Here is a 25,403-nt window from a genome sequence, read left to right on the forward strand (position 1 = left end):
ATTGTGGGCTGCGTGGTCAACATCATCTCATCTCTTCTTAAAACGTTATCAGGCCGGGCGCCGTGGCTCACGCCTGTAATCCCAACACTTTGGGAGGCCGAGGCTGGTGGATCATGAGGTCAGGAGATCGAGACTATCCTGGCTAACACAGTGAAACCCCGTCTCTACTAAAAATACAAAAAATTAGCCGGGCGTGGTGGCGGGCGCCTGTACTCCCAGCTACTCCGGAGGCTGAGGCAGGAGAATGGCGTGAACCCGGGAGGCGGAGGTTGCAGTGAGTGGAGATCGTGCCACTGCACTCCAGCATGGGCGACAGAGTGAGACTCCGTCTAAAAAAAAAGAAAACAGGTTATCAATTTGTAAACTCTGATTTCTCTGGGTCATTGTGCCCATAAACTTTTCTTTTCTTTTTTTTGAGACGGAGTCTCACTCTGTCGTCTAGGCTGGAGTGCAGTGGCGCGATCTCAGCTCACTGCAACCTCCGTTTCCTGGGTTCAAGCGATTCTTCTGCTTCAGCCTCCTGTGTAGCTGGGATTACAGGCATGCGCCACCACGCCCGGCTAATTTTTGTATTTTTAGTAGTGATGGGGTTTCACCATATTGGTCAGAATGGTCTTGAACTCCTGACCTTGTGATCCGCCCAAACTCGGCCTCCCAAAGTGCTGGGATTACAGGCGCGAGCCATCGCACCTGGCCGGTTTTACCATTTTTAGAGCCAAGCTTTACTATATATTTGATATTTGTTCTTTCTTCAACTTTAGCTGAATTCACATTCCTCTGATAGAAGGTGTTTTCAAACTGATGCCGTTCTTAGTGCCTTAAACTAGATCCTGTTCATACTTGTTAGAACAAGTTATTACAAATTTACTTTGGTGTAAAAAATTGAAATCCATCCATATATATATATATATATATATATTTTTTTTTTTTTTTTGACAGAGTCTCACTAACGCTAGGTTGGAGTGCAGTGGCATGATCTCGGCTCATTGCAACCTCCGCCTCCTGGGTTCAAGCAATTCTCCTGCCTCAGCCTCTCGAGTAGCTGGGATTACAGGTGCCCACAATCACGCCCAGCTAATTTTTATATTTTTAGTAGAGATGGGTTTTCACTCTGTTGGCCAGGCTGCTCTCGAACTCCTGACCTCAGGTGATCCACCTGCCTGGGCCTCACAAAGTGCTGTGATTACAGGCTTAAGCCACCACCCCTGGCCAATTTTTTCATAATATACATTTTTTTCTCATTTTTCATGAAACTTTTGAAGACCCCTCATATTCTAGATATTCCTTCTCAGATATGTGGTTTTCAAATACTCTCTCCCATTGAGTCTTTTTCCTTTTCACTCTGTCCATTATGTCCTTTTTTACACAGGAATTTTGAATTTAAATGGAGTCTAATATATCTGTTTTATAAGTCTTTGATGCATTTGAGTTCATTTTAGCAACTTAATTCTTTTGTGTGTGGATATCCAGTTTTGTTTTGTTTTTTTTAACATCAAAAGAATAATGTTTTTGCCTAGCATTAAGGCCCTTGGTAGAGGCTTGTCAGTTACAATTTTGGAGCAGCGGATTAAGTCCACACTCCCAACCATTTTCCTTATCAGGCTCTCAAACTCTGGGCCACAATATGTAAGACCCAATCACCCCAGGATCAGGAATCAGATATCTAGCGACAGCTTCTGTGCCCAGGAGCTTGTAAAATTATTCCATTGATCAATGCACAGGGATCCCTGAAAACCTAGCTAACCCCAATTTACATGGCACACACAAGCTGCCCCCTAAGCTCCAGCTTGCTGTTATCTTGGGTTCCCTCATAACTCTTGCAGCCCTGCCTATGTCCTTAGGTTTCAAGCTGTAAGTAGCAAAGTGGTCTACATTTTATGATTATCATTGTGACATGTCCTGACATCAGAAAAACACCTTTGTATGTTATTACTATACAACCAGCAGAATATTATGAGTGCAGCAAATGTTAGAAAGTATTCAGCCTAACTTCGCTGAGCAAGACTAAGTTCATCCTGGAGAAAGTCCTTAGGAATGCAGGCAATATACTTTTTTTCCTTTGTCAACAGGTCAAAAACAGCAAAGCTTTATCAAGCTTGTCCCAATCACCCTATTTTTTTTGTTGCTCTGTTTTGTTTTAGGCTTTTAGACTGAAGCCATGGTTTTGTTTCTGTCTCTAGTGGTAGGTGGACAAGAGGAATGAGATGAGAAAGGAGCTTTACTGGCCCAGCTAGAAACAAACTAAGAACCCATGACTGTATTCTTTCCTTTGGACAACTCTGTGTTAGCTTGTTGAGGGAGATCTCAGCCTGAAATTGAATCTCACATCCAAACATCCACGCAAGGGAGATTTGTTGTAATTGTCAGATATATGGTAAATTTTTGTGAATGATGTTGCACTTTCTGACCTGCCTGGGGCCTTTCCAGAGTTAAGTTGCTGAAAGTGTGCATTACAGAAGACTCCTGCTATTAGCTGGCATGGTGCCACAATGTGCATCACCTTAGTCACCTTAAATTACTTAGAGAGTGATAAGGTCTGGACTTCTGGTTAAATGTTTTTAAAAAATGGGGGGTGGGGGGGTGGTGCATAGATTGCTGTGTTCTCTACCTTTATCTGGAATATTCAGTCATTTGTTCCCTTTGGGGGCCTCATTCCCAGTCCCCTGACTGGTTTGGGTGTGGACATCACCCAGCTTTGGACAGAGAACACACGCCAACTTCAGCTGGCAGCTTGTAGAGATTTCCTTTCTTCAGAGGTATTATTAGTTGTCTGATACTGATAATGTTGATGATAAATTTTCTACCTTCCAAGCTTCCCAACCCAGTCAATTTCCACCTAAGCATTGCTGTTTTCTTCTGATGATAAAGGTCATATTGTTTAAGCTACATTTACTCTTGGGGTTCTCTTCACTGTGTGCTGCAGGTTGAGAACAAAATTAGGCTTTGCCAGAATGAAAAAGTGAATGGTTTTTGGGGCCTTCAACTTTTTGTGCTCTTGAAGAAATAAGAAGACAAAATAGCTTTCAATCCACATCAGGCCCAATTTGCATTGCTTCGGGAGTTCCTGGGAGAGTGATGGACTTCTATCCAAAATCGCGCCGTGAATTTGATTATTGGTAGTTCCACAGTCAGCTTGAGGGTTGTTGGTTTGACAGTTGTCAGAGCATGTTGCAGCTGTATGAGGTGGGTATCTGTACATATGGATGTCCCATATTCTCCAGCATTGCATAGGAATAGCTGGCGTCTAGATCCTGCCTCAGGAGCTATGTGTCCTGAATTTAAAAATCAGGTATGTTATATCCCTGGGGCATGTCAGACATACAACAACAGTGCATTAGTCCATTTTCCATTGCTTACAACAAAATACCTTAAACTGGGTAATTTGTAAAGAAAATAAATTTCTTACTGTTGTTTTGTTGTGCTTTTTTTTTTTTTTTTTTGGTTTACTTTGTTTTTAGAGACAGGATCTCACTCTGTCCCCTAAGCTGGAGTACAGTGGCATGATCATAGCTCACTGCCACCTAGAACCCCTGGGCTCAAGTGATCCTCCTGCCTCAGCCTCTCAAGTAGCTGGGACTACAGGTGAGCACCACCACACTTGGCTACTGTTATTATTATTTTGACAAGATTTAATGTAGAAAGTATAGCACCTGTTATCTACCAGGAATAGATGAGGATGATGAGGTACATTTGTGTTTGAATCTGAGCGTTTAAGTGTATGGGAAGATATTAGACACTACCTTTCCTCATAAGACACTCAGTGATCTGAATTGAGGAACTTCTAGTTTTTGCTCTCCCACTTCTTGGAAACCCCTATCTACTTTCCTATGTATTTGACTACTTGAGGTAGCTTATACAAGTAGAATCATACAAATGTATTGTTTTGTGACTAGCTTACTTCACTTACAATAAGTCCTCAAGTTCTTCCATGTTGTTGCGTGTGTCAAAATTTTCTTGCTTGCTAAGGCTGAATAATATTCCATTGTATATATATTTTCTTTATCCAGTCATTCATCAATGAATACTTTTTTTTTTTTTGTGGTAGAGTTTCGCTCTTGTTGCCCAGGCTGGAGTGCAATGGCGATCTCAGCTCACTGCAACCTCCACCTCCTGGGTTCAAGCGATTCTCCTGCCTTAGCTTCCTGAGTAGCTGGGATTACAGGCGCCCACCACCACGCCTGGCTAATTTTTTGTATTTTTAGTAGAGATGGGGTTTTGCCATATTGGCCGGGCTGGTCTCGAACTCCTGACCTCAGGTGATCTGCCTGCCTCGGCCTCCCAAAGTACTGGGATTACAGGCGTGAGCCACTGCACCCAGCCACATCAATGAACACTTTGATTGTCTCCACATTCTGGCTACTGTGAACATGGGTGTGGAACTATCTTCATGAAGCCCTACTTTAATTTCTTTTTGTATATACCCAGAAGTAAAATTGCTGGATCACATATAATTCTATTTTAAAATTTTTTCTTAGTTTTAAATTATCTTTTGGAGACAGGGTATTGCTCTGTACCCAGGCTGGAGTAAGTGGCACAGTCACAGTTCACTGCATCCTTGACATCCTGGGCTCAAGAGATCCTCCTGCCTCAGATTTCCAAGTAGCTAGGACTAAAAATGTGCACCACCATGCCTGGTGAATTTTTTTTATTTTTTATTTTTTGAGGCAGGTCTTCCTCTGGCACTCAGGCTGGAGTGGTGCAGTGGTGTAATCTCAGCTTACCACAGTCGAATACCAGGTTCAAGTGATCCTCCCACCTCAGCCTCCTGAGTAGCTGAGACCACAGGTGCACAGCCACCATGGTGGCTGCATCATTTTACATTCTTATCAAAAGGCACATGTTTCTAATTTTTCCACATCCTTGACAACACTTGTTGTGTTCTTCTGTTTCTTTTAATTGTAGCTACTCTGTTCGAATGGATTTTGATTGAAAACATTTGAGGTATGGCTTTTAGGAGACTTGATCTTAATTTCCTAGCCTTTTTGACCTATAGTTTTATTGTGGAAAAAGGTGCCCTGTAGCTGCCTATCCAGGTCAGTCTAATCACCTTTCATCATTCAGGATTTATCATCTGAGGTTCACACCAACATGTATACAAGTGGCATGTCTTAGTCTGTTTTGTGCTTCTATAACAGAATACCACAGGCTGGGTAATTTACAAAGAAGAGACATTTATTGGCTCATAGTTTGGAGGCTGGGAAGTCCAATACCAAGATACTAGCATCTGGTGAGGGCCTTCTCGCTGCATCATAACATGACAGAAGGCATCAAATGGTAGAAGAGCAAAGAGACAGCAAGAGGGAATAAGAACCCATTCTTGCGATGATAGCATTAGTCCACCTATGAGGGTACAGCCCTCATGATCTGAAGCCTCTTAAAGGTTCCACCTCTTAATATTGTTATAATGGCAATTAGATTTCAGCATGAGTTTGGAGAAGACAAAGGTTTAAACCATAACATGGTGTAAGTCACATAACTCTGGGTCATATGCATATGAAAGAATTCGAAATTTCTCTATGAACACATGCTAGTCTTGTTTGGGTTTAGAGAAATCTTTAGTTGCAGCTGTTAATTCATCCTGGGTCCAAGGTTTACATCTGACAGTTGCCTACATACTTGGCTCTTGAAAGCATAGATCTTTAGAGGTAATTGGCATTTTGGAATTTTAGGATATTTTTTGGGAAAATAAAGGGGGCCTGGGCAAAGGATAGAAGAGGGAGGAGGTGCAGAAGGAGAAAGATTAGGCAGGGCACGGTGGCTCACGCCTGTAATCCCAACACTTTGGGAGGCCAAGGTGGGCAGATCACGAGGTCAGGAGATTGAGACCATCCTGGCCAATATGGTGAAACCCCGTCTTTACTAAAATACAAAAAATTAGCTGGGCGTGATGGTGCGTGCCTGTAGTCCCTGCTACTCAGGAGGCTGAGGCAGGGGAACCACTTGAACCCGGGAGGCAGAGATTGCAGTGAGCCGAAATTGTGCCACTGCACTCCAGCCTGATGACAGAGCAGGACTCTGTCTAAAAAAAAAAAAAAAAAGGAGAAAGATTAGAAGGGTAAAGGGGAAGTAGAAGAGTTAGATATAAGGCAGCAGCTAGAGGAATAGGAGGGGGAGGATTTTGCTTAAGTTTGCCAAATTGTTCAATGGCTTTATTCAAGGAAATTTTTACTGAAACAATTTTTTATTCAGAACCTTGGAGATTGTACAAATAAGATTCACTCCAATAAAAAACTACTGCTCACTGGGCCTGAGAAATTTTGTTTTCTTTCTTTTCTAATGCATCTCTTAAATTAACAGTTTTTGTTTTCTTTTCAACTGAAATGTTCCTCCTAGTAGCCACTGAAGGCAAAAATTATCCGGGTGAAGTTATGCCACTTAGAAACCTAAACACTAGAATTATGATTGTAATCAGAGTACATATAACATGCAGGAGACTTTCCTGGAAAGGAGACGATTTCAATTTAGACGATCCAATAAGTGCTGGCACTGTCTGAGAGGAGCGTAATGATTATGTACCTTAGGCCTGGTTCTACAGCATGATAGGTGGCTACTTCCCCACAAGAACATGACAATCTTCACACCTCAGCATGCAGAAAATCTGAGAATACTCTTTCTGAATGAATGCCTAATTCTCTGGACAAAAAAAAAAAAAAAAGGAAAAAGAAGGTAAGAGAATCTTATTCATTTTATCAGTGACCCAAAGCAAAGTCTGTCCAAATGGTCACCAGTCTGTTGAGAATCAGAAAACCCTTGGTCTGTGATATTAGCTGAAACAAGTCACTAGAGCCTATGCTTGAGTTTTTTTTGTTTTTGTTTTTTTAACGGAGTTTCACTCTTGTTGCCCAGGCTGAAGTGCAATGGCGTGATCTTGGCTCACTGCAACCTCTGCCTCCCGGGTTCAAGCAATTCTCCTGCCTCAGCATCCCGAGTAGCTGGGATTATAGGCGCATGCCTGGCCAATTTTGTATTTTTTAGTAAAGATGGAGTTTTTAGTAAAGATGGGGTTTCTCCATGTTGGTCAGGCTGATCTCGAACTCCGGACCTCAGGTGATCTGCCTGCCTCGGCCTCCCAAAGGGCTGGGATTACAGGCATGAGCCACCGCGCCCAGCCTATGCTTGAGTTTTACCCTATTATTATCCTCTTCATGACAATGCTTTAAGAAAGTACATCACTAAACTGTTGCATATAAGATAGCAAAAAGAGATGAAAAGAAATGGTGTGATACTATCAAGGATGGCAATGTCACGGGAGCCAATTAAAAAGAAAAAGGAGGCGGGGCGCGGTGGCTCACACCTATAATCCTAGCACTTTGGGCGTCTGAGGCAGGCAGATCACCTGAGGTCAGGAGTTCGAAACCAGCCTAGCCAATGTCTCTACTAAAAATACAAAATTAGCCAGGTGTGGTGGCACGAGCCTGTAGTCCCAGCTACTCGGGAGGCTGAGGCAGGAGAATTGCTTGAACCTGGGAGGTGGAGGTTGCAGTGAGCTGAGATCCTGCCATTGCACTGCAGCCTGGGCAACAGAGTGAGACTCTGTCTTAAAAAAAAAAAAAAAAAAAGGTGGGAGGGGGGACTAAACAGAGTCTAAATAGCCAAGAAACCCAGTGCAAAGACAGTAGTGTTCAAACTTGTTGCTAACTTAACATGTCATCATGGATTTGACAAGGTGTGAAGAGCAAAGCATAAAGGACCTCTGTGGTTACTATACCTGTTTGATGACTATGGCCCATGGTGATGAACAGGTTAGACGTTATTTCACTGGGACCTCTATAAGTATGATACATTGTAACATAATTTCTACAATGGTCACATCTAATTATATCAATCCTTTGTTCACTGCACCTTCATTAGTAAGAAGTATGCTTAATGGTAGCATTCATGGACTGCAAACAGACAACTTGGAAATAAATGAAGACCCAAATGAGAACAAACATAGCCTATTAAATCAGACCACACCATAGTAAAGGAGTCATCCACAATCTCTTGCACTCAGCAGAGCTTGAAACGCAAGCAGAGGTGTAAAAAGCATCATAGTAGATAAAAGGTAAAGTATTAGGTATGCCATGACTGGAGGCTATAGTCTTGAGGAGTGTGTGTGTGTGTGTGTGTGTGTGTGTTGGAAGGGGTTATTTAGAAGGTTGACATCCTAGGTGATTGGCTAGTGATGCACTGACTTTCTCCAGTTGGTCCTAAGTTGAACATATGGGCAACAATTAGAAAGCTGTCAGTTCTTAGTCATGTCTTAGCCATTTTAAGCCAGTTGTTACGTGGGATGTTGTTTGGCTTCCTGGCCTTGTTGCTAGACATAGTATTCTGACTTGGGAGTGGTTACTGTAGATACCACATTAGATTTCTGAATGGGTTGGTGTAGATTATGGGTCAGAGTCAATTTTTATATTTGGTGTAGCCGTTGTCCATTTGTATAGCAAATTTCTCACACCTAAATAAGGAACTATCCACGTTAGTGGGATTTCTTATTTTTAACTGGTTATGTTGAAAATTAGTTTAATATTCATTAATTTTCCACAACCCTTTCAAAGGTTTGTTTTTGCCAGACCTTCAGTTGGGCAGAGTTAATTTTTCCTTTTTTTTTTTTTTAAACTGGTTGGCAAACTAAATTGTAACACTTTGGCCAAAAAATAGCCCTTTCCTTTTCTGAATATAAAGAGAATGGGTTTTAATTTTTGGTCTTTTCTTTGTTCTTCCTTCACTAATCCTGCAGAAGAGACCATAAAGCATTATCCAAATCTTCATTTGTTGGGGGCATGGTTTTCAGGTAGTATTGCCACCACCTGATGGCAATACTATTGCTACTCAATTTTTCTCTCACTGCTACTCAATTGCAGTGAGAGAAAAATAGCTCTAAATGCCGACTTTTTGTAATGCATTGTAAAAAGCTGAATAAAGCCAGGGACAGTGTCCTGTACCTACAGTCCCAGCTGCTCTGGAGGCTGAGGCGGGAAGATAGCTTTAGCTCAGGAGCTGAGGCCTTATCATAAGGCCTTATAAGACTACCTGGAGGCTTCATCTGCATGATATAACCTTGGTCTTCACAACCCCTTGTCTTTTTTTGTTTTTGAGACGGAGTTTCGCTCTTGTTGCACAGGCTGGAGTACAATGGCGAGATCTCGGCTCACCGTAACCTCCGCCTCCCGGGTTCAAGCGATTCTCCTGCCTCAGCCTCCCGAGTAGCTGGCATTACAGGCATGTGCCACCATGCCCGTCTAATTTTGTATTTTTAGTAGAGATGGGGTTTCTACATGTTGGTCAGGCTGGTCTCGAACTCCCAACCTCAGGTGATCCGCCCACCTCGGCCTCCCAAAGTGCTGGGATTACAGGCGTGAGATACCACGCCCGGCCCACAACCCCTTAACCCAGACAACTATTTCTACTGATTCCAGGTCTTTAGATACAAGCTCTTTCAACCAATTGCCAATCGGAAAATCTTTGAACCCACCTGACCTGGAAGCCCCGCCCCTCCCTTCCAGTTGCGCCTTTCCAGAGGAATCCAATGTACATTTTACATGTATTGATTGATGTCTTACGTCTTCCTAAATTGTTAAAACCAAGCTGTAGATGGGCCACCCTGGGCATATGTTCTTAGGATATCTTGGAGCCGTGTCATGGGCCATTAGTCACTCATATTTGTCTCAGAATAAATCTCTTCAACTATTTCACAAAGTTCCACCCTTTTCGTCGACAGAAAGATATTCCTCCTTCAACTCTCCATCACATCCTGTGTGGGTCTTTTCTTTCTTGTCCCAACAGAAGCACACTAACGATCAAAAAAAAGTCTCCAGAGCCTCAGTATGTGTGTACTTGACAAGCACAAAAGAGCTGACCGCTATGAATGGAGGACCAGTTCATTATGGTCAGCCATGTCGCTTCTGATGTTCTTCCTTTCGGGACTTGCTGTGCTTCAGAGAATCTGAAACGACAGGTCTCTGAAATATTTCTCAGACTTGTCCTAGACTGCTCTCCGGGAAAATCTGGTTACTTGCAGTTTAAGAGTCAGCAAAGCCCCTCCACGTCCTTAAGAGCCCCGGAACTGCATTTCTTAACGCTCCTCCAGGAGCCTCCAGCTTTTTTCCGTAAGGTCCGCGCGCCCTGCATTGTGAGGCGAGGCAGGCAGCGGCGTGGGAACTACATTACCCAGAAGACACTGCGGGGGCAGGGCAGCGAGTGTAGCCATTGGTCTAGCAGAGAGACGACTAATGAGGTCTCAATTGTGTGGGCGGGACTTCTGGCGGCGCCCTCATGGTTGCGTTAGCATGGCTGCCTAGGGATCTGTTGACTGATTTAGAGGGTCCCAGAGCTCTGGGTCGGGACTTAGGTGAAAGAGCGGAAAAACGCGAGAAGCGGTGTTCCTTCTACACAGAGGCTAGAGTGCGGATCGGCTGAGTCGGCTGCAGGCGCCCCTGCCTCCGTCAGCGTCCAGGTGACCGCCGTTCCCGCCCCGCTCTTCCCTGGCTGGACTGGAGGAGGCCGCGCCGATGAACCTGACCCAGGTGCGTGCAGCGTCCCAGGCCGCCCCGCCCAACCCCTCCTCCCAGTGCTGAAGTCCCAAGGAGCCGCCCTGCAGGTTAGGCCCTTGTGTCTCTAAGAGAGGGGCGTTCTTGTGTGGGGTGCCCGGGACTGGGACTGCGGTGCGATGAGGCGGGGGAGCTCCCGTCGGAGACCGACACGTCTCTGGGGCTTGGAGGCACTGCAGAACGGGCGGCACTGGGGAGCCCGAGCGTCTTTGTCTCCAAGGAGCAGAGGTTGAGGCGGAGTCTCCCCTGGAAGGGCAGTGGAGCCGCAGAAAGCCATAGAGGGCTGTGCAGGGAGGACGAATGGGAGGGTCACGCCCAGAGTTAGAAGTTTAAAGTTGGGGAAAACAGGATGTTGAACGGGGGCAGGGGGACCGCTGAGGAGACCCCTTGAGTTATGGTAGGGCTGGGCCAGAGGGGTTGCAGTAGAGGGGAGATGTGATGAGACTCTGGATGGATCTCAGAGATAGGGTCAACAGGATTTCCTGCTGGATCAAACATAGCTGTGAGGGAAAGTCGGTAGTGAATGGTGTCTTCCATAGGTTTTGTTTTGGCCTGAAAAATCTGAAAGAATGGAATTAGAGATATCAGCTTAAGGAGCGGGTTTCAGACAGAAGATCCTGGGTTGGATTTTGGGCGACATCACATGGGTAGGTGGACGTAATTTCCAAAGGTGAGGGAAGGTAGCTGGCCTGGAGCTTTAAATGAGTTAGAAGTTGTGCACTTGAGAAGTTGGCCTGTGGATCAGATTGAGAAGGAAGAATCCTACATTGTTTTTTCATATGAGCTGAGGTAGGGGAGGGCTCAGATTTGGAGGAAAGACCATGGTAGGGAGGGCATCTCTGATACTCCCTGCAGAAGGGAGCAGATATGGGCTAAGAGTTTGGTTTGTTTCTGTTGAAAAAGAGGCCTGGATGGATAAGGAGTTGCCCTGGAATACAGAGACTGAGGCATGAGATAATTGTAGTCACTCCACCCTTCTAACTCAGCTGGCCCTGAGGGCCACTCTTTGGGGAACAAGATAAGGCCATGCAGCAACTGGGTCCAAAACTGGGCAGGGCTTTCTCACATCCTCCACCATAGTTAAGGGCCTCCAGCAAGCTCCCTTTACTGCATTATATGGCAGGCTGACCTGTTTGCTGAACGGACCAGTAACTGATTGACTGCTCAGCCCCATCCTACAACTCATTAACTTAGGGATGTAAAAACAGGTAATTGACTTAAACACTAATGAACTATATCAATCTTAAATAACCAAGCAAGTCAGAATCTGGTTTAAAGAGAGTTTATTCAAGTTCACATGTTGATGATAGCCATCTGGGACCATAGATTCAAGTTGTCCTGAATATACACTTCAATTACCACAGTGACAAGTGTTTTGTTTTTTTTTTAAAGGAAAAAAGAAGCAGTTTCTGAGTTGTTTACCAATAACTTATGTTAAAATAACATAAGTTTTTATTGGCTATACATTCTTATTTATATTATAGATTACAGAAACATGAAGATAATAGGTGAGACAGCTAGTCAGGAACAGAATGTCTTTAAACAGTTGTCCTCAGGCATAGGTTCAGGGATGTGACTGACATCTCATATATTCTTGCCTCTCTGAGCCTGATACATTTTGTGTAGGTCAGACAGGTCTGGGCTATTTTTTTTTTTTCCTCAGCCAATATCCTTCTAAATATGTACACATAGGCAATTGGAAATAGATGTAATCAATAATTTAAATGTATTAAAATATTTATTGTTAGAATGTTAATTTACCTGTAACTCTGCTTATAGTACAAAGCTTTATATATATATCACATTTCCTTAAAACATTAAGAAGTGTGGGCTGGGCACAGTGGCTCATGCCTGTAATCCCAGCACTTTGGGAAGCGAAGGTGGGCGGATCACAAGGTCAGGAGTTTGAGACCAGCCTGGCCAACATGGTGAAACTCTGTCTCTACTAAAAATACAAAAATTACCTGGGCGTGGTGGCGGGCACCTGTAATCCCAGCTACTCAGGAGGCTGAGGCAGGAGAATCGTTTGAACCCGGGAGGTGGAGGTTCCAGTGAGCTGAGATTGTGCCATTGCACTGCAGCCTGGGCAACAGGGCGAGACACTGTCTCAAAAAAAAAAAAAAAAAAGGGAGAAATACTCAAATTTTCAAAACCCTTCTACTTTGTGCTGAAAACATGTACAAAACCATTAATCCTATAGAAAGTAATGCTTATACATAGTGTGTACTACTTATGCTTCTTGTCAATATGAGCCCTGTGAAGTGGGAACCCTTTTAATCTCCATTTTACACATAAGGGCACTGAGGCTTAGGGAGGTTCAGTCCTTGTCCAAAGACACAGAGCTGCTAAGAGGCAGCACTGAACTTAGGACTTGCTGTAGCTTCAGATTACTTTGCTCCAGTACAGGGCAGAGATGGTTGTACAGTTCAGCCTGTAGGATGCCGCAGTACTGTCCTGATACTCATGGCTTGCCTCTTCCTGTTACAGGCCGAAAGAATGAGGGTCGTGATCAACTCAGTATGCCACTGGAGGCTATATGAGTAAACAGCAAACTGTTTCTCATGAAAGCAGGATGTTGGCAAACTGACAAACTGCGTCTGCCACCCAGAAGGAATGCTGAAGGCAGTCACGACCCAGGCACAAGTGTTTCTTGTGATTAGGCATAATTGAAGCCTGTTAACAATAATGTGAACTTGTGATCAATTAAGCAGCTGACCAGTCGTTACCTCCTCCTCCCTTTCATCCTACCCAATAAATGTGGAGGGCTGTGGAAGCTCAGGGGCTGCCTTTGCTCACTAGAAGCAGGGAGCTCTCTTCTTCCCCAGTTCGCCTTCTTTAAAACAGTTTCTTTCGTCTTAAGTTTTCATTTCTACGTTCGTCCCCCTTCATTCAGTCTCCTAATGATGGTCTCGAGTAGTAACTGTCGTAGTGACGGTCTCAAGTAGTAACTGTACAAGTCTCCCACATCTTCCCACAGGGTCCATTGCAGTGGCAGCAATGCATAAGGACCCTGCACAGGTAAGTCAAGGGTTTCTCAGGCTCTCTACCCCAGGCCCCCACTACTTATCTCTCCGTTATTTTAGGCATGCTGATATAGGGAAAGGTGGTGTCCTGAAACTTCATGTTTTTCCCTTCCTTGGGTCTGAAGACTGTGGCTCCACGACAACCAGGAGTCAGAACTCAGCCTCTGGTTATAGAGTGGTCCTAGTTCCGACAACTGATGGGATAAGATGTGGCAGGGCGTTCAGGCACGGGATATAGAAAGTTCAAATGCTTACTGGTGCGACTTAGCTGGGATGTTTAGTGAACTGAAAATTCATGTTGTATCTGGTCGTGATAGAGTATGGCAGCAGGGTAGGAGGTTGGGGCATACAGGGCATGCGGGATCAGCATGGAATGGCAGTCTAAGGTTCTGGGCCTTTCATCTGAGGGCGATGGTAACTAGGGAAGGTTTGAGGAGGGGGGAAAAAGAGGTGACCTGACCCAGGTTTTAGTGGCTCCCTCTGCCTGCAGAATGGAAGACCACGTGCGGGTGAGGGTGGAGCCACGGATACCTGGGTGATCGGTCCAGCAACAGCCCAGGTGGAGGTTGTTGGTGACTGAACGAGAGTGGCGGTGGTGGAAGTGGGAGGAGTGGGGGGCTTCTGTATGTGTTTGATCTAGAGCTGCCTGTATTTTATAACGTAGAGAGCAAGGAAGCTTGGGAGCTGAGATGGAAGAGGGGGTCAGGAATGGCCCCACAGTTTTGGCCTTATTTGGAAGGATGGATGTCCCAGCAACTAAGATGTAGTAAGTTCTGTAGTAGGGGGAGTGTTTATATAGTAGAGCATATGAGGAACCAAGTTTTGGCCAAGTCAAAAATGTTCCAGTGGCCAGGCATGGTGGATCACACCTGTAATCCCAGCACTTTGGGAGGCAGAGGTGGGAAGATCACTTGAGGCCAGCCTGGGCAACATAGGGAGACTCTGTCCCTACAAATAATAATAAATAGCTGGGTGTGGTGGCGTTTATCTGTGGTCTTAGCTAATCGGCGTGCTGAGGCAGGAGGGTCACCTGAGCCTGGGAAGTAAAGGCTGCAGTGAGCCATGATTGTGCCCGTGCACTCCAGCCTGGGCAACAGAGTAAGACAAAAACAAAAACAAAAATCCAAGCCAAAACAAAAACAAAAATACACAAAAAATGTTTCAGAGACTTTGAGTGGAGGTGCCAGACTGGCAGTTGTACACACAGGAATGGAGTTCATTGGAGGTGTTCAGGAAGGAGACATCCACTACATGATAGCTGAACTGTTGTGAAACTGGGTCAGATTTAGGAAGCAATGGTGTTAGTAGGAAGGAAGGAGAAGGAACAGACTGAGGACTGGGTGTCTCCACTGGGCACCTGGATGGTGTTGGTGGGTGTCACAAAGACAGATGAGAGAGTGGATCAACTGAGGGTATGTGTGTGTATGTTTGTGTGTTATGTTGGGGGCGGCCTGTGGAGTATAAGGAAGGGCTTTTGAGGGGAGAGTGGCCATGAGATGGATAGTGAGGCATCTCCACAAACTCACCAGGGTTTCATGGTGAGTCTTGCTTGGACCTGGGTAGTTTCATGCAAACTGTGAGACTACTTTAGGGGAAGATGGGATCAGCAAGGAGCATTGCTAGGCCTGGGGTGGGGATAGCATTGGGGAGGTCAGTGTATCTGGGCTTTGGATTAGGATTAGGGGGATAGAGAATGTTGTGACTGCTTATGGGAAAACATGTACATTGCAAAAGGGGGAGACAGCCAAGATCTGGAACTCAGAGGAGGTATGCAAGAACTGTGAGGTTGTCACTTGGGTTTTGGGGGGGCTGAGGTTAAACCAGAAAACAGGACTGGGAAGGGAGACCTTCAGAACAGGGCTCGGTGCTGCCCCAGGCGCTAGGAAACATTATATTCTGGGCAGCCCAGGAGCAAATAGGGTTCTGGTGCACTGCAGGACTCCATGTACAGAGTGGCATCTTAGGAGGCCATGGAAATGCTCCTGGTTGGGCCAGGGCTGCTGTTAGTATTGCAAGAGTGGAGGAGTTAGATACATGAGAGAGGTACTGTCCAAAGCGAGATGCGAAGGTGAGGAGGAGCATGAATGCGTGGTCCCAGCCCTGGCAATGGGCACGTAAGGGAGAAGAGTGAGCCTGAGTTTGGGTGTCTGGGAGGCAAGATCTGGAGACCCCAAGGAAATGGGGTGACAAAAGAAGGTAGGGCCAGCCGGGCGCAGTGGCTCATGTCTGTAATCCCAGCACTTTGGGAGACCAAGGCGGGTGGATCACGAGGTCAGGAGTTCGAGACCAGCCTGCCCAACATGGGGAAACCCCGTCTCTACTAAAAATACAAAAATTAGCCGGGAGTGGTGGCAGGTGCCTGTAATCCCAGCTACTCAGGAGGCTGAGGCAGGAGAATTGCTTGAACCTGGGAGGCAGAGGTTGCAGTGAGCCACTGCACTCCAGCCTGGGTGACAGAGCAAGACTCTGTCTCAAAAAAAAAAAGAAGGTAGGGCGCCCTGGGCTAGGCATTGATGATGCTTTTGCTTTCTCTCCACCCATCTTTGTGCTGTGCTGGACTCAGCAATCAGTAACAGTGGGGGCGAGAGAAGTGCGAATGCTACCGGGTTGTGGAGTCTCTTCCTCCTTGGGAAGTGGGTGGAGGCTAAGCAGGGGATGGATGTGTGTGGGTACTGGGGAAGCACTGAAGATTCTGGAGAGGGAAGTGTATCAGTGATTGACCCGCTGGATTTTCATTTTTGGAAAAGAGTGAGTGATGACAGAGAGGCTAATGGCATTGAAATAATTTTTATTACTTTCATTTCCTTAGTGCAGGGGGAATGCCGTGCTGCACCAGGCCACGGGAAATACTAGATTTGGTTAGGAGGCAGAGGCATGACTGAAGGGAAAGCATACATCAGAGACTGTGTTGGGGTTTTGGCAGGAAAGGCATGCAGGGTGGGATGAGGAGCTTAAAACTCAGTGGTTTGCATAAGTCTGGCAGCCTTAGGGCTAAGAGATTATCCCTTATTGTGTGGTGACAGGGCTTGTGTTGATTAGGACAGGAGAAATAATCATGTATGAGCATTAGATAGTGGTTCAGCATATGGGATCTGGATTGCAAGGGAAATGTAAAAACATTGGCTGTTAGTTTGGTCCTCCAGTTCTTAGATTTTAAGTAGATAAATACAGATCTAAGGAAACACAGAATAAGAAGTTGTTCATAGACTGAAGTGTCATAATTTTGGCAGGATTGTATGGTCTTTGAGGATGTGGCCATATATTTCTCCCAAGAGGAATGGGGGATCCTTAATGATGCTCAGAGACACCTGCACAGCAATGTGATGTTGGAGAACTTTACGCTTTTGTCATCAGTAGGTAAGGCCTTCATACCTACTCTGGTGTCTTGTGCTGGGTGCTGTTTTTTTGCTCTTTTCCATGACAACTCTGTCTTTCCCACACCAGATTGTGAGTGCTACGTCCTGTCCTCTCCTGGTTTCCTGGCAAATGTGATAAGGCAGCCAGAGCTGGGCTGTGTATACTGCACCACCTCCCCTTAAGCAGCCCCAGCTTCTGTTGCTCTGAAACTTTACAAGATAAGGCTCGGAAGTCAGAAATCTTCAGGTTTCTTTAAGATATCCTAATGGCGGTGCCTGTCCCTGGTTTGATTGCTCTGTCCAAATGTGTGAAACCTCTGTCCAAGGGTTTCCCTGTTCCCCTTGCTGACATACTTGGAGACAGTGTCTGTGCTAGGAATTTCAGGCACCTCCCTGGTCACCACTTGTGAGGATTGTGAAGTTATTTCTGCAGGACTCCCTACTGGGTGTTCTGGTAGCTTTAGAATGCAGCATGTCCTGGGTTTATTGCTCTGTGTACATGCTGTCCCCTCCCTTTCCCTGCCTTTCCCCTAGCTGGACTTATGCCGCAGCTAGATAGTTACTCACCTTGAGCAAGGGGGAGGTCTCTGGGTGCCTGGCAGAGTGGATAGTCCTCTATTAATGGCAAGAGACACTCAGAAGGACTTGGCCCTGGTGGGTGAAAGCTGGGAAAGGATGTGATATCAAGGCTGGGTTCAAATCACATTGAGAACTTACCTTGTGACCACTACTGTTTGATGCAGGGCCACTGGCCACCCGTCACTCTTCCTTTCCTTCCCTGTTGTTATTTTTACTCTGACTGCTGACCCCTGGCTTCCACCTCTGACCCCTCCTCTCCAGCCTTCATCTCTCCACCATTCTCTTCCACCTCTCCCTTTGCAGTGCTGTCTAAGGTATGACCTGTACTTTAGGTGTTATGAGGTCTGCATGTATCCTTCAGTAGTCCATGAATACTCGCTCTCACACAATCAGATCTCTCTGGATGTGGACACAACAGTCATGGCCCATTGAAAGCCATTTATAGAGGAGTGAGTTGGAGACCCCACCTGCCCTCCCTGCATGGTACTTCTCCCTTGTGTCCTTACCACCAGGATTCCCCCACTACACACACTTGACAGGCCCACCTCTGAACACTGGGCCTTCCTCTCACTGGCCTTATTTCCTTGCCTGTGACCTGTCCTGTGCCCTCATTTGTGGGTGTGTCTCACAGACATTTGTGATGGGGCTGTCTCCTCCCTCCGGAGTTCACATGCACTTCACCAGCATTTCTGTTCTTATAGGTTGTTGGCATGGAGCCAAGGATGAGGAGGTACCTTCCAAGCAGTGTGTTTCTGTAAGAGTGTTACAGGTCACAATTCCAAAGCCAGCTTTGTCCACCCTGAAGGCCCAGCCCTGCAAGACATGTAGCTCACTTCTGAAGGACATTCTGCACCTGGCTGAGCACGATGGAACACACCCTGAGCAAGGGCTGTACACATGTGCAGCAGAGCATGACCTGCACCAAAAGGAGGAGATTAGAGAGAAGCTCACCAGAAGTGATGAGTGGAGGCCTTCATTTGTGAACCACAGTGCTCACGTGGGAGAGAGGAACTTCACATGCACGCAGGGTGGCAAGGATTTTACTGCCAGCTCAGACCTTCTCCAGCAACAGGTCTTAAACAGTGGGTGGAAGCTATACAGGGATACCCAGGATGGGGAAGCTTTTCAAGGTGAACAGAATGATTTCAACTCCAGCCAAGGTGGGAAAGACTTTTGCCACCAACATGGGCTGTTTGAGCACCAAAAAACCCATAATGGGGAGAGGCCTTATGAGTTCAGTGAATGTGGGGAATTGTTTAGGTACAACTCCAACCTTATTAAATATCAGCAAAATCATGCTGAAGAAAGGCCTTATGAGGGCACTGAATATGGAAAGACCTTTATTAGAAAGTCCAACCTAGTTCGGCACCAGAAAATTCACAGTGAAGGCTTTCTTTCAAAAAGGTCTGACCCCATTGAACATCAGGAGATTCTCAGTAGACCAACACCTTATGAATGCACCCAGTGTGGGAAGGCCTTTCTTACACAGGCTCATCTGGTTGGTCACCAGAAAATCCATACTGGAGAACGGCCTTATGAATGCACTCAATGTGCGAAGGCCTTTGTTAGAAAGTCCCACCTAGTTCAGCACGAGAAAATCCACACTGATGCATTTTCAAAAAGGTCTGACCTCATTCAACACAAGAGGATTGACCTCAGGCCAAGGCCTTATGTGTGTAGTGAATGTGGGAAGGCCTTCCTTACACAGGCTCATCTAGATGGTCACCAGAAAATCCAGACTGGAGAACGGCGTTATGAATGCAATGAATGTGGGAAATTCTTTTTGGACAGCTACAAACTTGTTATTCATCAGAGAATTCACACTGGAGAAAAGCCTTATAAATGCAGCAAATGTGGGAAATTCTTTAGATATCGCTGTACACTGAGTAGACATCAGAAAGTTCACACTGGAGAAAGACCTTATGAGTGTAGTGAATGTGGGAAATTTTTTAGAGATAGCTACAAACTCATTATTCATCAGAGAGTTCATACTGGAGAAAAGCCTTATGAATGCAGCAACTGTGGGAAGTTTCTTAGATACCGCTCTACATTCATTAAACATCATAAAGTTTGCACTGGGGAGAAGCCTCATGAGTGCAGTAAATGTAGGGAATTGTTTAGGACTAAATCGAGCCTTATTATACATCAGCAGTCTCACACTGGAGAAAGTCGTTTTAAGTTAAGGGAATGTGGTGTAGGGGCAACCCACCCCTGTGGGAAAGACTTCAACAAATGTAATACTGGTCAGCGCCAAAACACTCACACTGGACAAAGGTCTTATGAGTGTGGTGAATGCAGCAAAGTGTTTAAATACAACTCCAGCCTCATTAAACATCAGAGAATTCACACTGGAAAAAGGCCTTAGTGGAGTGAATGCAGGAAAGTCACCAAAACTGTCACCTCATTCAGCACCAAAAAGTTCACATCAGAGAAAGAACCTATTAATATATGTAAATCTAATGTTGAAAGAGTTCAGATGGAAATCTGCGAGGATTTCCTGCTGGGAACTACATTAAAAACATTTATATCCAGGCATGGTGGCTCACGCCTGTAATCCCAGCACTTTGGGAGGCAGAGGTGGGTGGATCATCTGAGGTCAGGAGTTTGAGACCAGCCAGGCCAACATGGTGAAGCCCCATCTCTACTAAAAATACAAAAATTAGCTGGGCATGGTGGCGGGTGCCTGTAATCCCAGCTACTCAGGAGGCTGAGGCAGGGAGAATCACTTGAACCTGGGAGGCGGAGGTTGCAGTGAACTGAGATCGTTCCATTGCACTCCAGCCTGGGTGACAGGGCGAGACTCTGTCTCAAAAAGAAAAAAATTATAATTGTGGCAAATTACAGGTAACTTAAAATCTACCATCTTAACCCATATTTTTTTTTTTTTTGAGACGGAGTCTGGCTCTGTCGCCCAGGCTGGAGTGCAGTGGCGCAATCTCGGCTCACTGCAAGCTCCGCCTCCCGGGTTCACGCCATTCTCCTGCCTCAGCCTCCCACGTAGCTGGGACTACAGGCGCCCGCCACCACACCCGGCTATTTTTTTTGTATTTTTAGTAGAGACGGGGTTTCACCGTGTTAGCCAGGATGGTCTCGATCTCCTGACCTCATGATCTGCCCGCCTCGGCCTCCCAAAGTGCTGGGATTACAGGCGTGAGCCACCGCGCCCGGCCAACCCATATTTAACTGTACTGTTCAGTAGTGTTAAGTCATTCGCATTGTTGTCAATTAATATCCAGAAGTTTTTTCAACTTAATGAAACTAAAACATACCCTTTAAACCAGGGGTCCACAACCCCCAGGCTGCAAACTGGTACCAGTCTGTGGCCTGTTAGGAACCGGGCCAGCATCACTACCTGAGCTTCACCTCCTGTCAGATCAGCAGCATTAGATTCTCATAGCAGCCTGAGCCCTACCGTGAACTGTGCCTGTGAGGGATCTAGGTTGTGTGCTCCTTATGAGAATCTAACTAATACCTGATGATCTGAGGTGGAACAGTTTTATTCTGAAACTGTCCGCCCCCTCCTCTGTCCCTGATGCATGGAAAAATTGGCTTCCATGAAACCAGTCCCTGGTGCCAAAAAGGTTGGGGACCGCTGCTTTAAACCACTCCTCTTCCTCATTCCCTACTCCAACCAGCCCCTGACAATACTACTGTATGAATTTTACTATAAATATCTCATATGAGGAAACTTAAGTTTTAGTCTTTTGTGACTTATTTTGAGGCTTATTTCCCTTAATGTCTTCAAGGTTTATCCATGTTGTAGCATAGCTTATGATTTTCATCTTTTTTAAAGGCCGAATAAAATCCCATTGTAGTCATCTGTCGCCTAACAAGAGGACTGTGTTCTGAGTAATCATCTTAAGGTGATTTTGTCATTGTGTGAACAAAGAGTGTACTTACACAAACCTGAAGGGCACAGCCTATTACGCACCTAGGCTATATGATATGGTCCATTGCGCCTCAGATATAAACCTTAACAGCATGTTACAGTATTGAATATTGTAGGTAATTGAAACACAATGATAAGTAAATGTGTATCTAAACATATCTAAGTTTCCAAAAGGTACTGTAAAAATGTATGAAAAATGGTAAAAACTTCATAGGGCACTAACATGAACGAAGCTTGTGGGACCCCTCTGATTGAGTCAGGGAGTGAGTTGTGAGTGAATGTGAAGCTCTAGGACATTACTGTACCCTATTGTAGATGTTATAAACATTGTACACTTAGGCTACTCTAAATTAATTTTTTCTTTAGTAATAAATTAAACTTAGTCTACTGTAACGTTTTTACTTCATGAACTTTTAAAATTTTAAAAAGCTTTTTGACTCTTTTGCAATAATAGCTTAAAACACAAAACACATTATACAGCCTGTATAGAGGTACTCCTTTATATTCTATAAACTTTTTCTATTTAATTTTTTTAACTTCGTAAAAAAGAAGTTAAAAATGAAGACACAGACACACACATTAGTCAAGGCCTACAGAGGGTGAGGATCATTAATATCACTGTCTTTTGCCTCCACATCTTGTCCCACTAGTAGGTTTTCAGGCTCAATAACAAGGAGTTGTTATGTCCTATGATAACAATATTCTGGAATATTTTCTGAAGCCTTGCCTCACACTTTTTTTTTTTTTTGAGACAGAGTCTCGCACTGTTGCCAGGCTGGAGTGCAGTGGCACAATCTCGGCTCACTGCAACCTCTGCCTCCTGGGTTCAAGTGATTCTCCTGCTTCAGCCTCCTGAGTAGCTAGGATTACAGGTGCCTGCCACCACGCTCAGCTAATTTTTTGTATTTTTAGTAGAGACGGCGTTTCACTATGTTGGCCAGGCTGGTCTTGAACTCCTGACCTCATGATTCGCCCGCCTCGGCCTCCCAGAGTGCTGGGATGACAGGCATGAGCCACCGCACCTGGCTTTATTTTTTTTTTTGAGACAGAGTCTCGCACTGTTGCCTGGGCTGGTGTGTAGTGGTGTGATCTTGGCTCACTGCAACCTCCGCCTCCCGGGTACAAGCGATTCTCCTGCCTCAGCCTCCCGAGTAGCTAGGATTACAGGCGCCCACCAGCATGCCCGGCTAATTTTTTGTATTTTTAGTAGAAATGGGGTTTCACTATGTTGGCCAGGCTGGTCTCCAACTCCTGACCTCATGATCCGCCCATCTCGGCCTCCCAAAGTGCTGGGATTACAGGCATGAGCCACAGCGCCCGGCCTGTGCTCTTTATATGACTGGCAGCCCAGTAGGTTTGTTTACACCAGTGTCACTTGAGTAATGGGATTGAGTAATGGGATTGAGTTACAGTGGCTATGGTGTCACTAGGTGATAGGAGTTGTTTAGCTCTGTTATAATACGGGATTACTGTTACACACGTGGTCCATGGTAGACAGAAATGTGTGGCATATGACTGTGGTATATGTATATGCCACTTTTCCTGTATTCTTTCTTCAGTGTACATTTGGGTTGCTTCCACTCTTCTGTTCTTGTTAATGCCGCTATGAGCATGAATATACAAATACCTGCTGAGGCCCTGCTTTAAATTCTTGGACATATACCCAGAAGTGGAAATGGTGCTTCCCGTTAATAATAATAATTATTATTATAATTATTATTATTATTTTGAGACGGAGTCTTGCTCTGTCACCCAGGCTGGAGTTCAGTGGCACAATCTCGGCTCACTGCAAGCTCCGCCTCCCAGGTTCACGCCATTCTCCTGTCTCAGCCTCCCAAGTAGCTGGGACTACAGGTGCCCGCCACCATGCCCAGCTAATTTTTTGTATTTTTAGTAGAGATGGGGTTTCACCGTGTTAGCCAGGATGGTCTTGATCTTCCTGACCTTGTGATCCATCCGCCTCAGCCTCCCAAAGTGCTGGGATTACAGGCATGAGCCACCACGCCTGGCCACTTCCCGTTAATTCTATTTTAAATTGTGGGGGGAATTATTTTCCATAGCAGCTGCACCATTTTACATTCTCACCAGTGCAGGAGTTCTAGTTTTTCACATTATTGCCAACACTTTGTTTTTTAATCATGATGGGTGTAAGATGTTATTTTATTATGGTTTTTTAATTTGCATTTCAGTATTGATGTTGAGCATCTTTTCATTTGCTTGTTGACTAATTGTATAGGTTCTTTGGAGAAATATCTGTTAAATGTCTTTGCTCATTGAAGAAAGTTTTTGTAAATTTTCAGATAACATTGTATGCTTTTGTTGTGTACAACATGATGTGAAGTATATATACTTTGTTGAGTGGTTAACATGTACGTATTATATATGTACATATTCTGTATACATATTTTAAATATTAACCCCTTGCAGATATATGTTTTTCAAATACTGTCTCCCATTCAGTCTGCTTCCTTTTCATTCTGTTCATAATGTCTTTTTTTTTTTTTTTGCACAGTTTTCAAATTTCAATGGAGTCCAATATATGTTATGTTTGTTTCCTATGCTTTTGGTATTATACCCAAGAAATTATTGCTAAATCCAGTGTCATGAAACTTTTTTCATGTTATTTTCTAGGAGTTTTATAGTTTTAAGTTGTACTTTTATGTCTGATTTATTTCAGTTCGTTTTAGTAAATGGAGGAAGGTAAGAGTTCAACTTCATTCTTTTGCATATAGATATGCAGCTTTTTGAAAGTCATTTGTTGAAAAGACTCCTTAATAAGTTTTTGCGCTCTTGTCAAAAATCTGAGCATAAGTATGAGGACTTCCGTCTGGCCTCTTTATTCCACTGTATGTATGCATTTGTGCTAGTACCAAGGTGTTTTGATACATAATTCTTTTAAAAGAATAATGTTTCTGTCCACTGTTGAGGCCCTTGCTAGAGGCTTGACAGTGCTACATTTGGAACAGCTGATTAAGTACACTTCCAACCACTTTCCTTAACAGGCTGTCAAACTCTGGGTCAATATATATCAGCCCCAGTCACCCCAGGAGCAGGTATCAGACATCTGGGGACAACTCCTATGCCCTGAAACGTGTAAAATTACTCAAATTGGCCAAGTATAGAAAGCCCAGAAAACCTAGCTAACCCGAATCCACTTGCCACACACAAGCTGCCTCCTACAACTCCAGTTTGCTGTATTACTATCTATATTCCTTCACAACTCCGGTGCAGCCCTGAATCATGTCCTCTGGTTCTGAGTTGTAAGTTACAACATGCTCCACCTTTCATCTATCTGTCATGTCATGTCCTGACATCAAGAAAACTTCTAAATCTTAAAACTACATACCCAGAAGGGTATCATGAGTGCAGCGAATGTTGGAAAGTCTTCAGCCATTAACCTCATTCAGCACCAGTAAACCATCTTGGAGAAAGACCTTAGGAATGCAGGCAGGCAAAGTGCTTTCGCCAGCAGATAAAATAGTAAAGCTCTGGATATTAGCTTTTGTGAGGGAGACCTCAACCAGAAATGGAATCTTACCTCCAAACATCCACACAGGGGAGGTTTGTTGTAATTGTCTGCTATATGAGAAGCTTTTGTGAATTACCTTGCACTTTCTGACCTGCCCGGGATCCTTGCCAGTGTTGTCACTGAAAGTGTGTACTACAAAAGACTTCCATCCACTATTAGCTGATATCACAGTGTGTATCACCTTAAAATGCTTAGGGAGGGCAGATAGCTGTGCTCTCTACCTTTATCTGGAGTATTGAGTCTGATCCCTTCGGGCGAGGCCTCATTCCCACTTCCATGGCTGGTTTGGGTGCAGACATCATCCAACTTTGGACAGAGGATACAGGCTGGCTTGAGCTGGCAGCTTGTAAAGATTTTCCTTTCTTCATGGGTATTATTGCTTGTCTTATAATGTTGGTGATAGATTTTTCACCTTCCAAGCTGCCCAAACCCAGTCAATTTCCACGTGACTATACTGGTTTTAGTGATGATAAAGTCATTGTTTAAGCTACATTT

At 44.8% G+C, this 25,403-nt stretch overlaps 1 protein-coding gene across 2 annotated transcripts in view; it reads left to right on the top strand.

Annotated features, from left to right (window-relative positions):
• Window positions 1–9,695: 9,695 nt before the first annotated feature.
• Window positions 9,696–25,403, top strand: part of LOC115930105 (zinc finger protein 419) — a 58,442-nt gene continuing 42,734 nt past the window's right edge. The window contains exons 1-3 of one of the 2 annotated variants that reach the window (XM_063701695.1): window positions 9,696–10,508; window positions 16,786–16,912; window positions 18,192–20,526. In XM_063701695.1, the coding sequence (XP_063557765.1) occupies window positions 10,494–10,508; window positions 16,786–16,912; window positions 18,192–19,855 (1,806 nt within the window). In that variant the 5' untranslated portion in view covers window positions 9,696–10,493 and the 3' untranslated portion in view covers window positions 19,856–20,526. Of the gene's footprint in view, window positions 10,509–16,785; window positions 16,913–18,191; window positions 20,527–25,403 lie in introns of those variants that run through there. The other variant, XM_019015813.4, reaches the window with a different exon arrangement.

The sequence above is a fragment of the Gorilla gorilla genome, chromosome 20 (assembly GCF_029281585.2).
Source record: "Gorilla gorilla gorilla isolate KB3781 chromosome 20, NHGRI_mGorGor1-v2.1_pri, whole genome shotgun sequence".
NCBI lineage: Eukaryota > Metazoa > Chordata > Mammalia > Primates > Hominidae > Gorilla > Gorilla gorilla.